Source organism: Pinus tabuliformis, chromosome 6, assembly GCF_031772625.1.
Source record: "Pinus tabuliformis cultivar Carrire ecotype Pingquan chromosome 6, CPIR1, whole genome shotgun sequence".
NCBI classification, from domain to species: domain Eukaryota; kingdom Viridiplantae; phylum Streptophyta; class Pinopsida; order Pinales; family Pinaceae; genus Pinus; species Pinus tabuliformis.
Genome location: NC_142292.1, coordinates 971,981,736 through 971,995,837, shown reverse-complemented (window position 1 = coordinate 971,995,837; position 14,102 = coordinate 971,981,736). Strand labels below are relative to the sequence as shown.

Sequence of the window (14,102 nt, the reverse complement as noted above, 5' to 3'; positions counted from 1 at the left end):
CCCCCTTGTTTGTGGGACAAGGGACCCATCTCCGCGCAGCGATTTGACTGGTAAGTCTACAAAGGCATATATACTCTACCCCCTCTAGTTTTGAGCCTGTGACCTCTTAGGAGGAAACACATGCTCTTAACCATTAGGCCCACTCAAGCCACAAACATCAAGGAACAAGAGGAGGTAAGTCTTAGCCCCACCAGTTAGATGTTAAGTAAGGAGCCAGCCCAATATGCACTTAATAAAGCAATTCAACAACGAACTTTGAACCATCTAAAGCAGTTTAGCTACCTTACAAGTTTGAAAACATTTGCATCCATGGCATGACACTTTGGACTACAATATGATCAAGCAATGAAGCATCTGATATCTGGGTAGACATACAATATCTGCTCTGTAAATCTGTAGGCACTCATTAGACTAAACTCAAAAGAGTATTCTCTTCACACAACAGCAAGCGAGAAGCCTGTAAATCTTAATATTCCAGCATCCTCAGAAACCAATCACTCAACCCCACAAACTAAAGTAAATATTTTTAAGTCAGAAATTCATCTAGCCTTTCAATGATATATATCTAAAGCTCATCCGGGGAAAGTGTAAAAAATTTGATCACTAGTTCACATTTTTGAGAAACCTATTTTTCAAGGACAATCTATTAATGTTTAGGTTCTCAACTTTCTATCCTTAGTATGCATAATACAAATGAGCGACAAAAAATATTTCATATAATAGGACTTTCTCTTTAAAAAATCCATATGACCAACTTCAGATGAGTGCAAGATTGAGAAGCATACTTTTTTGAACTTAACATTGCGTACAGCAGAGAACCCAATTACCTCAAAAAAATTAATTCAATTTCACTATATGCCACCCGTAATGGTCTCAAGTATGAGATTGTGCTTTCACTGCATGCAATTGAACATCAAAATACATAACATTCACCTATGGAACATATCGTCGAAGAGAGCAAAATGTTCCATAATAATACTGCACCCAGAAGCCAAGATGAAATCTGAGACACATTCTCTCACCAAGGACTCTTGTCAATTTGGGTTCCTGATCCAATTCTAACCCAATCTTGCTTCCCGTTGAAGAACCTACAAAATAAGAACAAACCAGATCATCAACCATGTCATACAACACTATTAAATCATTCACAATGAACTTCCTTGAAACAGAGCACTAGAAAACATGAACAAGTCTGTAATGTATTAGATAGACAATCTATCCTAACAAAGGCCTGAGTACTTACTGCATAAACATTTATATTCCAAAATTACAACACTGGTTATGGTTAGTTAGATGAGCTATGGTTCATAGTTCAAGTAAACCTCAGTCAGGGAATAGCTTTAGTGCATTTTGTTCCATAGTAGAGCAGAGTAGCTGAGAGTGGATAGAGAGAGTGCAGAACAGAGATGGTTTACGTTCTGTATTTGCACCATTTTCATTCAGAGAAAGAGAGAGCAGAGCAGCCTCACCTTCTAGCTGGGTTTTCTCCTGAAAGAGTTTCCTAGGTCATATCTTGGTATTAATGTGGTCTGTGAGTTCTCTATTTTCCGCATTTTATATATTGCATGCACAAACAGAAAAGAATAATTTAATAAATCCAGAAAATATAAGAAAAATTAACCCTCATAGTATAGATTTTGGATTTCAGTATATTTTATTAGATCTGTTGTGACGAACTATCCAGTGGAATATCCACGGTAGTTTATGGATCATTTCTAATGTATATCCTAGGTTTATTGCAAATAAATAAACTATAAGGTGTGAGCTAGTAAGATCTACATGTTATTTGAATAAATAGAGGCTTGACACATAGGCAGTCAAGGTGCCAAGAAGCAAGATGATAGGTCATTCGTAACCTTTTATTTATTATTTCCTTCTGCTGTCATTCATGCATTGTGCACGTCAGTCTAATTTGTTTCTTCCTCCTTTAGCTGCATTCAAAAAATTTTAGTCTCTCTTTAATTGCATTGATATTTTGTTGATTCCAACGACTCCATGTGAAATGCCCACTCTTCCTTGTTACGCCATTTGTTTCTAAAGCTCAAGGCTCTTTTGCAATGCAGCAGTGTACTAGGCATATTTCTCAGCATACTTTCTTACAGTGGCTCTGCCTCCTCACATGGAAGCAACTTATCACAGCTCCTTTTGGTTGGAGTAGGCAGTGGAATTCCAACAATCAGACTGAGAACAATAGTTGGCAGATGGCCCTCCCTCGTGTGGCATGCCACACGCAAGGTGACACAGATGGTTTGAGAAAACTGTGAAAATAGGAGGCACAGTTCTGCCCAAACCTTAGCACTGAAGTGGCATGGTAGGCAAAAACAGCAATGTTGTTTCCCATTTGACAGTAGCAACATTGTTTGGCTCATGACAGATAAGGACTCCCTCAAAACCAGCAACTATTTCTTATTAGGCATTTCACAATCGCTCTGTTCTTGAAGGTGTCTCTCCCCACAAAGTTTTCAGTTACATCTTGATCTTTGTAATACCCCAAATTTGGCCCCTTAACAAAATAAAATGGCTGAGGAAATTTATATAACGTTTTTTCTTCATGTAATAAAATAATTAGGTGCTTATTAGTAAAGGTCCTATTACCACTCAAAGGGCAAAGGCTAGGCCAAGGGCAACAAATGGAGACTTAGCCCATTGTCACCTCAGCTAAGGCGCCCCTCTATTTACGGACTTTCACCAATGGGAAGAGAGCCATATATTATGCAGTCACCAATGAAGGATAGGTTAATGAAATGATGTGGAGTGGCCCTAATAATCCCTTTCCTGGAAGAGTTAGAGAGATAAGGCTTGCTTGCTTTCTAAGCAAGGTACAATGTCTTCTAGGGAAAGGAAGCGAGGATTTAAGGGTTACGTTTATGGGATATGACTTATGAAGGAACTTCCCAATCCCTAAAATCCTTATTGTAATTGGTATCCTGGATTTTTCCAGAAGAATTGTCTTTCAAAGGAACGGGACCACACAGGACCAAGTGGACCCGGTCTGGATAGGAGGAATGAATATGACAACCAATGATGTTCTTACCCTAGACATTTTGGGCAAAGGATCAAAGAAAGAATTTTCACTTGAAGGCGTTGACTTGATCTTATGAGGTACTAGCCTTGGGGATGCTAAGGAAAAGTTTGATCCCGGAGCTGGGGCTTGCCTTTTCTCCCAACACGACTGTCGGAATGACTTCAAAATTAGAGGAGACGTTGAAGAAACACCAGAGCAGGGGACCCTAAGAGATTGAACTTTTTGGAGGGCTAGCTTGCCAGGAAATTGATGCCCTAAGTGCCCCAACTTGGCTAGACCTGAATGAAGGTGAAAGGATGTGATTTTTGGTGACCACCTCTTGGTAGATCAGTGCCTTAGTCTTGGGAGAATGGAGTCTATGATGAAATATGAGTAGGATTCTTGATTCTTAGTCAAGGAGGCCTCAAGACCACTTTGCTAGCCTTCTAGGTCAAGGAGAAGCAATCTTGCAGCTTTTATACTTCGATGTGCAAAGGAGATGGCTTATCAAGGTCAAATTCTTTGATAGAATTACCCCTAGGAGATTTCGTTCACATTACATGGCCCATACATTGAGAGATGCTATAATAGAGACAAAATTCCACAATTTTAAGCAGTAAATGCATGCAACAATTAGCCCTAGAAATAGCGAAAATCCCAGTCCAATGTATATGACAAAGTAAAACAAGAATAACATTAAAAGCATGTACTTACATGTAACAGAGTATATCCAACCATCCACAATTGACAAAAGAGAAGCTCCAAGATAAGATAGACCAATATCCACACATCAAAATTCATCCATAAAGCTCCAATTCATCCTCTAGAAAAAGTGTGAAATTCTCAAGAGAGAGAATAGATCCAATACAAAGTGATGATTAGCAAATGAACTCATCTCACTTGTATTTATACACTAATGAGGAATTTGAATTAGCCTCCTTGACCTACATAAGCCTCAAAAATAAAATAATGTTCTAATAATCTAACTTTTGGTGACAAGCCCACCAAACTAGCTCATAAATGAAAGAATAAGCCTCTCAAGAGGTAAACTAAAATCCATGCATGTCGTAGGGCCCTTTAAGAGGCCTAATGAGGTCCATGGGTGCCATAATGAAGGGTAGGACCCTCAAAAAGTGATGGACAAGGCGTTGGCCCCTTGTTCTCCAAACAATAAGCCTATGGTGCTCCTAATGGTTGTGGGGGCACAATAGTAACCTTATGGATCTCCAAATGAGTCGAAGATGCTTGTAGATCCTCTGCAAGGGCTCTGATGATAGTGTAGGGGATGCCACATTGTCCTACAAGTCCTTGGTTAGCTGCCAAGTGCATGGTACATGGGGACAGTTGGGCAAAGATGAACCAGGTGCATCTTCCTCCTCCAATGGGAGCATCTCGAGCATCTCTAACCATCCTTGAGGATCCATGGAGTGTTGTCTATTGTTGTGGAGGCCCATGGATCTCAACACACACCCTACATGTGCCAATGTAGCCCTCTGGAGAATCAGGACCCAATATAGAGAGACTAGACCCAAGATGGAGACCATCTTCAATCCTGCATAAAATCAAATGCATCCCCTACCCTTCCAATACAACAAGTCATTAGAGAAATCGAGTAAATGAGCTTACCAATATGGACCACAGAGGGGGACTTCATAATGCCCTGCCCTTCCATAATGGGTTTCGGGATGTGCCAATGTCTCCTAAACTCCAAATGGGGTCAACCAAGTATCCTCTTAGGTGGTTTCTACTTCTAAAGGGATAATATGTTCAAGGTACATCGTTCAAAAGGTGGTGGCATGCGGCAAATAGGTGAATGAAGCAGGGGATGAGAAAGGGGCAGCCCTGCGTCAGATGTTGGGCTACAAGGGTAGCTAATAATAGGGAAGCCCACACTTGGGTTTATAATGTATAGGAGGGAGCAATCGTGGTACATAAGGTGCCCCAACCTTGATTTTTCCACCCTTCTTTATATGTCTTGCCTTTTCTATCATTTTCTTTGATTAATTGCTTGGGGTTCAAGGGGTAAGAGCATGATGCATAAGATATTGTAACAAATACCCCCTTTTAAGGTAGGGCGGTTCATTTCCCACCAAGGGTTGGGACAATCATGGGTTCCAATATGATGAAGGAGGTTCATAGAACCTGTAGGAACCAAGGTGATGGCCATGATGATGGGGTAGAGCTCATGCATTGGCTTTTGCCCACATGCTAAATGTGTTTGTCCCAGTTATCTTTTGCATTTTGTGGTACATTTTCCTGTTGAATGTGGCCAAATATGTTTTTACCTTTCTTTTTAGCTGCATCAACCTCTGAGCATCATTCCAGGCCATGACCCAAGGTGTGGGCAAGGGGAAGGGGCGATCTAACCCTATGTGGACCCAATGGAGGAATGTGGACCCGGGTGGGAGAGGTGATGAATGGGGTAATAATGAGTGGAGAAGGGGTAATATAAGCAGATAAGGGAGCAGGACCACGCAACCAAAATCGGGGTTTCCCATGAAATACTATCCCTAAAGCCAAATGGTTAGTAAAAGAGATCCAACGGGACTAGAATGCAAGGTTAATATCCAAAAGGGGTCTAGGGGACAAGGGCACAAACCTAACCATTCTTTCTTCTGAATCCCTCCATTAATCCATGCCCAGAAGTGTCCATGATAAGTAAACTACAATACTCAATTACCAAATGACAAGGCATACCTTTAAGTTCGGGAGGCCCACCTTCAAACATACGATCATGGCAGATGGGCGAGGAACCACATGGCTGGCTCAGGTGGTGGAGAAATGGCACAATGAGCTAGTTGGTGGCTACAAGGGGTTGCTGGCTGTCAGTTGAGGACCTTGGAGAAAAAAAAATCTCCTAGGGATATCACCCACAAAATTGTGGGTAACATTTGGCTCCAACCAGGACATGATCTCTCGAACAAGTGGGCAAAACTACTTGAACGGGAGGTCACAAGAACTTCAACAATCTCTTGGTTACCGTAGACCTATCACCTGCACATATAATAAATGGAAAAACATAGGGCAGCATGCTTTAGTGGCGTCTCATGATCGCACATGCTATATGTGAGGCCATAAAATCAACAAAAAATAAAATATGCAAGTATGCATCTATCTATCATGAAAAATATCATATGACGTTAGTTCTAATGCGGAAATCAACATGCAAGCATCCTACTCTAACATGCATAACATACAATGTCAAGTGCTAGGTATAATCATAGACCCAATGCAACCAACATGTCAATTGATCAATACAAGAATGCATGCTTCCATGATTATTTTTGCAGCAACAATACAAATGGGAACAATGATATGAGGGGTTGCGAGGGAGGGAGGTGGGAAAAGAAGAGACCCACATGCCATAGAAAGGAACCCTGGAAGAAGGAAAAGACACTAGTCGAGAGGATTGGATTTGATCCTCCAACCAGGAGATGGAAATGTCAATGACCAAGTATATGAATCTTTGATGAAGAACTATCTCGGGCCTATCATCCTTAGGGTAAGAAGGAGTGAAAGACTCAAACATGTTTAGGATGATACTATTTTGGTCATTGGGAAAGCAAGAAGTGGACCCAACATTATATTTGGGGAAAAACCATGATTCTTGATTCTACATAGGGGAAAGCAACTCTTCATCAAGACTAGGGGAATGAACATCATCACAAACATCTATTTCCAGGGTAGGGGAGGAACACTCAAACATGAAGAAGAAACCTTTATCAGTGGCATGGCCTAGGGAAGCATCTTCCTCAATTTCTTCTATATTAGAGTCATCAGAATTTCCCACAATCTCATAAGGTTCTTCTTTGATTGAATCATCTTGGAACATAAAGAAGAGACCTTTCTAACCACTAGGAAGGGCTTCATAATGATCAACATTGTTATTCAGAAGGGGCAGAGTATTTTCTTCCTCTCTGAGCTCATTCTTATGGACTTGATAAACCATGGGGTCTTGATTTCTATAATCATACCCAATTCCCCAATCAACAACCCAAAAGTCAATCGTAGATTCTTCGTTTATTCGACTATCATGATCTCCCTCAAACCCTCCCATTCTTCACTATATATTTGATGTTGGTTAGGATGCCATTCATTCTCTTCTTTAGACAGGGATGACTTTCCTCCTTCATCCGTTCCTGAAGAATGACCTCCAAGGTATTTACTACATGATTTTGATAAAATGCCGCAAGAAGGTCATTAGTAGGACTCTCTTTATATTCACTTTTTGTGTTACGAAGCCTTTCCGATTGCTCACAATAGTGGGAGAAAATCTCTTGGGAGTTATATGTGGCCATCAGTTTCCTGCAAGACTTTTCATATTCCATCATCCATTCTTGCAATGTTTGAGGGCTCTTGGGGTTTAGATCTTCCTTGTTATCCTTAGAGGACATGCTTTCCAATTCATGAGTCTGTCCCTTGGCACCATCATTAAAGTATGCATCAATAAGAGACTCTTCCTCGAGCATAAAACCATATTCAATAACTTCCTCCTCTCAAAGGGCCATATCTAACATTTGGGATATGTCTTCATGAGATTGGAAACTTGGCCCTTCATGCAACAAGAAGTGCTTAGTCAACATTGGAAGAGAAGGAATGCTTTTAGGTTTACATGACTCAAGCCAATCAGTACTTGGGGCAATCAATAGGACAAACAATTCCATTTGGCTACAAGGTCGAGTTATATTTTGCTTTGAAAGGTACCTTATGAACCTTACCACATGGTTGGCTGTGAAATGTGGATCCCCATCGAACATTGGCATATTCTTCATGGATTTCAATGAAGGATATCTTGGGGTGCTTGTCATATCTATGGCGGGAATATATGTGGTGAACATGTTGTTGGGTCCTTAATGACATGGGAGTCGCCAGCATGAAAAGCTTCCGGGTCAGGAGCGATTTTTATATAATATATATTTTTATATATTTTGATGCATATATGTCAACAAAAGCATGTAGAATGATGAATTAGTGATAAAAAACATAAAAACATGGATTAAACCATATAACATCATTCATCTAGTAGTTATACTTCATCAACCACAGGTCCACAAGTTGCAACATCTCGATTCTCATCAACCTTGAAGTTTCAAAGTTTCAAAATTCAATATATAACATTTGTCACCACCAAATTTGTACTTGTAACCATTACCAATAACCAAACTATAACAAAGAATATCAAAGTTTCAAACAGGGAATGAAACGTTACATGAAGCATCATATTCATAATTCATTACCAATGAAATATAAATGCCAACTTCAAACTTTAATTGTCATATATTGTTTACAAAAAATATCATAATAAATATGAAAGAGTCAATAGTTATAAAAAAGTACTACAAGTACAAACTAGAAAAGACGTAAATCTATACTCTTAAATTTCTTCTTTCCATGAGAAACCTCTAATTTATTTTCTCGTGATCCATGAGAAATGGGAGTCTCCTCCCACATAGTGGGATGCCCACATCCAGAACCAAAAGGCACATGACCTCCATGCAATGTTGCAGATGGAGGTGGTGGAAAAGGCAAAGCTGGTGCAACTTGAGCACTACTAGTGGATGATGGGGGTAGCATGGTTGTTGTTGTTGTTTTTGTTGTTGCTGCGGGTTCATCATCATCTTTCAAAAGCTCTACTTCCAATTCTTCTAAATGTATAGCTCCATCCTCCAAATTATCCTCCTTTGGGTTGTTGTCCCAAGTCATATATGATCTATCAACACGAGCCCACTCAAAATAATGTGTCAACAACCTCAAGTTGTAGTGCACAAAAACCAAGTTTCTAATCGGTTTTCATTGAGGCAGTTTCTTCTCACATTATGGATGAAGCTATAGGTGCTCCAACACCTCTCTGCAAAAGAAGTATTAACAACTGTGAAAGCACTTTTACTGCCAATTTTGCCAAAGGTCCCCCAGAGCCATACATGTTCCACCATTCAACAAGATTCATTCTGTCCCTATCTTCGATTGCATGCAAAGAACCAAACACTCTAGTTTGACTGAAGTATTTGCCTAATTCTCCACGCAATCTAGCACACTCCTCCCTGTCAGGGACCAGCTTATCTAATGTTGCCATATACCCAACTTGTACCTCTGGATTTGTATGGGGTTTGATCCTAACCCCACCCCCAGGTGCAGGTTTTCCCAACCAAGATGGAGAGTAGTATTTTGGCATAAGGACATATGCCAAGGCATGTAGTGGAACATTAAATTTATCCCACCGTGCACACACATATTTGTGAATATGATCATATAAGATAAGATATTTCAATTGAACAATATCTTTTATTTTCCCCAACATGTTATCCATCTGCTCATACACCTCCCCAATCATCGGTGCATTTGTATTTGCAAAATGAATCATGTTATAAATGGGCTTGGTGTATTGCAAAACATCCCTCACACTTGCCCAAAACTGACCATCAAGAGCGATGTGCTCCACCTCTTCAAAATCTTCCTTGTCAGTTGCAGTTGCAGTTGCAGCCCTGTCCTTTAATACCTACCAATGTGGACTTGATACCATGGTAGCCAATGACTCTCTTACCTACAAAAGGTGCCTAAAGGTGAGGTAATAGCTAGCAAATCTAGTCTTCACAATCTTCAATAGCTCCAACCTTGAGTGACTATGGAAAAGGCCATGGGTATTGCTATGATTAGTAATAAATTTTATCATTTTCTTGCCTCTCTTGTACAATTCACCAATCCATTTGTATTGAGGTTCCTTCATCTTAATAATGTCATGCATCAAAAGGTTCATTGTGTGAACCAAACACCCAAACCAAAATATGTTGGGGTATTTATCATCAATGATTGCTCCCGCTGCCTTACAATTAGAAGCATTATCAATGATGACTTGGATGACATTGTATGGCCCAATACTTTCAATTGTTTGAATTAATGGTTGTGCAATGTTGATGGCAGTCTTGAACTTTTATGAGTAATCATGCGATGAAAGGAAGATTGCACCGATAGCAGAAACACCAATATCATTTAACAATGGCTTGCCTTTTACATTTGTCCAGCCATCAAATACGATGGATACCCCATATTCGTTCCAAGCATTTGTGAATTTACCCAAAGCATTTGTTATTTTGGTTTTTTCACGATCAAGCCCATAGTTCTAGCCTCGTCGTACCCAGGGATCTTGTATCTTTTAGGGGCACCATTGATGGTAACAACCATTTCAGCCAATAGGTGAGTGAAGAACATTGAATGGTATCCCACATGCATAGAGAAACCAGAAAAATTTTGCATCCACGCCATCCCTACACCCTTGATCAAGGAATTATGATATTGTTCTACACCTTAAAGAGATGGTTGTGTCTATGGCTCTGTATCCACTACCATGGGTGGATGTTGATGGAGTTCTTGCTCTATGTGGGCTAGTGGTGTCATGTTCAACTTTGCCCTTTGATCTTTTACATTTGTATTGGGCTTCCTTCTCTTCCCTTGTGTATTTGGCTCTTTGTTGTGTTGACACAATTAGACAGGTTTGATTCTTATTTTCTTAGTTCCATCCCATGCCATTTTCCCATAGAGATGATTTCGAGTACGGGTATATGAACTTGCGTAAGTGATTTTGAAATGAGGGCATGTAAATTTAGTGGTTCCACCCCCTTTCCCTCCTGCACTCCTAGCAACATATTTCCACGAGGGGGTTTGGTCTACCTTGGTTTTCTGTTAAAATTGGCAACTAGGGCCAAACTCCATGTGGGTCATCTTATTTATGGCAACTGATTTTTTTCTTGGATCCCTCTCATCGAGAGGTGTAGGATTGATCTAAATCATCCGATTCTGATAAGTATTCATGGAGATATGAATTTATTTGTGTTATTGGACAAATCATCAAGGTCGGCCAGCAACCAAATAAACCCCTCAAGTGCTCAACGTTTTAGTATAAAAGGAGATGACTTGAGAGTCATTGCTCACACTCACTTCACTCATGATCTCTCTCCACTTGTTTTGGGTTTGGTGGCTAGAGAGATCTAGAGGGAGAAGCCCTAGACTATGAACCTAAGATGCCCTAGTTGCAGTCTTATGAGGAGATCATCTTGCAGGTAAGAGGAGATCTATACACTGCCATAGAGGAGACTAATTCGATCTAGACGCAGTCATGGAGGATCATGGAAGAGTCTCATACGCAACCCTAATCACAGTCATGCAAGAAGACCATCTAGCCGCAGTCTTGAAGGAGATCTGGCCGCAGATCCAAGAAGCCCTAGCCGTAGTCAGTTCTAATACGCAGCTAGAAGAGGCCATTATCCGCAGCTAGAAGAGCCCTAATCCGCAGCAGAAGGAAGGCCCTAATCCGCAGCTAAAGGAGGCCCTAATCCACAGTCAAGAAAAGGACAAGATGTGAGGAATGATAGAACTGCTTTGGTTTAGTTTCATCCTCTACACAGGTCCGAGTTGAGGGGAAAGGAAGCCACAGCTCATAGAAGGATTCTAGGGTCACTTAAGGGTTGACTTAAGGAGCCGCAGGGTACTGAAGTCTTATCACAGCCGCAGGTCATTTTGGACAGCTATAAAAGGAGGTTGAGACTCTATTTTAGGGAGTTGTTCAGCTTAGCAAGAATAAAAGTAAAGGCCGCAACAATTTCAAGGAAGATTGGGCATGTTTGAGTGGGTTGAAGATGATTGTCATCTTGCCCTAACCAAACCTTAAATTGCAGCAAAGATATATCAATCAAGGGGAAGATGCATGTTGCATCTATGTTGAGTTTGTGCTAGGTGGAAGATTTTCCATGCATGGACAAAAGTTTATGCACCCTGTAGGAGCAAGTGAAAACAAGCTACAGTCTTGGGTGTAGGATCTATGTGACTAATGCAATCATGGATGGAGCATAGATCCGCATTATAGAGAACAGTTTAGGATGTCCTTCTCAGAGGTTTGATGTCTTAGATGGGGTACAGTTAGGTACCTCTGCTAAATCATATCTACAAGTTACAGCTAGCTGCTTTGCTAGGCTGCAAGCCATAGCAAGCAGCTAAGGTTGTTCCATGACTGTGTCGTAGTATGCAACATGTAGATGACAGCATGTTGGGTGCAGCATAGTAATGAAGTGCTGCATAGCGATGATGAAGGATGCAGCATGATAAGATGCAGCATGATGAGATGCAGCTTGATGGTGGAAGCAACATGGTGATGGATGCAACAAGGTGATGGAATCACCTTGGAAGAATGTTTGCCTTCATCCGGATTTAGAACTGCAGTTCATCTCCTCAGATCTGCAACCTCATCTTCATGGTGAAGATCTTTGCTCTTATTTTGTCAAGTCAAAGTGTTGACTTCTGATGTATATGTACTATCTCTCTCTGCTGAACTATTGAAGAATATAAGAAGAATTGATCAAGGGTTTCCCCACTTTGGGGTTTGTCCCTGGCTGGCGCCACATCTTGTGTCCTCTTGTCTTGGCTTGTCTTCTGCGATTTATGTTTATGTTCTATCTGAAGTTTACTTTAATGATGATGTGATTGCTAGTCTAGAAAAGATATTGAGCTAACTATGAAAATTGAAATAAATTGCTCTAAGCATAGAACATACCTAAGCTTAACATCTTTCCATCATCATCTCCACTCCCATTATCCTCCTCCTCCTCTTCCTCTTCCTCTTCTCCAGGGCTTCCTAATCCACTACTATCCACTTCATCATCTTCATCACTTCTTCTTCTTCTACTTCCCACCACCATCATCATAAAAAAAAATGAACCAACAAGAGAAGGCTAAAGCCATATACCCATCATGTTTGGTGAATTTTGAGTTTATTGCTTGCAATAAAATGGAGGAATGGGAATTGGGAAAGAGTAGGAGAAGAGAACATCTTTCATTCAACATATAAAAAACACAAATGCTACATGGAAAAAAAAATGGGATTAGACCCTACCTCTTTGGCTCTCCAATGGTGGTGCCTTCAATCTCCCTTGCAAGCTCCTCAAGCTCAAACCCTCTCAATCTTCCTTTCTCTCAAGCTCCTCAAGCCCAAACCCTCTCAATCTTCCTTTCTCTCAAGCTCATGAAAATGATACAATGTCGAAGAGGAGGCCTTTTATTCTTTTGGACCTTGTTTTTCCCTCCAAAAATATTTCTCCTCCAAGTAGGCCGCGCATGACTTTCAATAGGGCGGGAGCATATTTTTTTTCACAAGATCGATATCTTGTATCGCTCCCCACACCTAAATTTCACTCCTGGAGCGATACGAGAGCAAATGTTCCCTCTATCACTCTCAAATTGGCAGGAAGCGCAAGTTTTTTTGGGAGCACGGTCTTGGGGTCTCTCCTACTCAGAGCACGCTTTGGGAGTGGATTCGAGGGGGGGGGGGTCTCTTGTAGCCTTGCATACAACACAAGGGTTTTACAACAAGAAAAAAAAATATTTTGCAATGACGATTTTGTGGTTGTAATCGATATGGTGAGATGGCATCATCAAGTCTGAGGTTTGAAGATACATTAGAGGGGGTTGCAAACTTCAATCCATGGAAGGAGAGGATCACCATTGTTTTGATGGAAAATAGCCTGTGGGAACTTGCAGAAAAAGAGATCCAAGTTCCTTTGGATCCTACATAAGCAACCAAACACAATTTGAAATATGTGAAGGCTACACTATATAGGGATCATAGTGAATGTTGTGAAGGATCATATAATCCCTCACATACCAGGGAAGCAAACAATTCACCAAATGTGGTCAACATTGATGTAACTATACCAAATTAACAACCAAAATAGGAAGATGGTGCTAAGAGAGAAACTAAGAAACATAAGAATGAACAGATCTGAAACTGTAGCCTCATACTTCACAAGAATCTAACAGGTTTGTGATGAATTGTTAGTTGTTGGGGAGGTTGTGGATGAGGATGAACTTGTTTAAATAGCCCTCAGTGGTTGTACCAAGCAATGGGCTACCTTTGTAACAAGTATCCTTGCTAATGACCAGCCTCTTGACTGAACCGGGTTGTGAGATGACTTCACCCAAAAGGAGATATGGGAGAGTTTGATATCTAGTGGGCAGCATAGAGGTGGAGATGGAGATGAGGAACCTGCTCTTACTGGACAAGCAAAGAAGAGCAAGGATAAGTCCAAGAAGAACCAAAGTGAGGGAGGATCTT

General features: G+C 40.7%; 1 protein-coding gene across 1 annotated transcript in view; it reads right to left on the bottom strand.

Moving 5' to 3' along the window:
- Positions 1-772: 772 nt before the first annotated feature.
- The window catches only part of LOC149262233 (Transport protein particle (TRAPP) component), a 228,954-nt gene continuing 215,624 nt past the window's right edge, over positions 773-14,102 (bottom strand). The window contains exon 9 of the mRNA XM_089423728.1: positions 773-1,088. Within this exon, the coding sequence (XP_089279854.1) occupies positions 1,059-1,088 (30 nt within the window). The 3' untranslated portion in view covers positions 773-1,058. The remainder of the gene's footprint in view (positions 1,089-14,102) is intronic.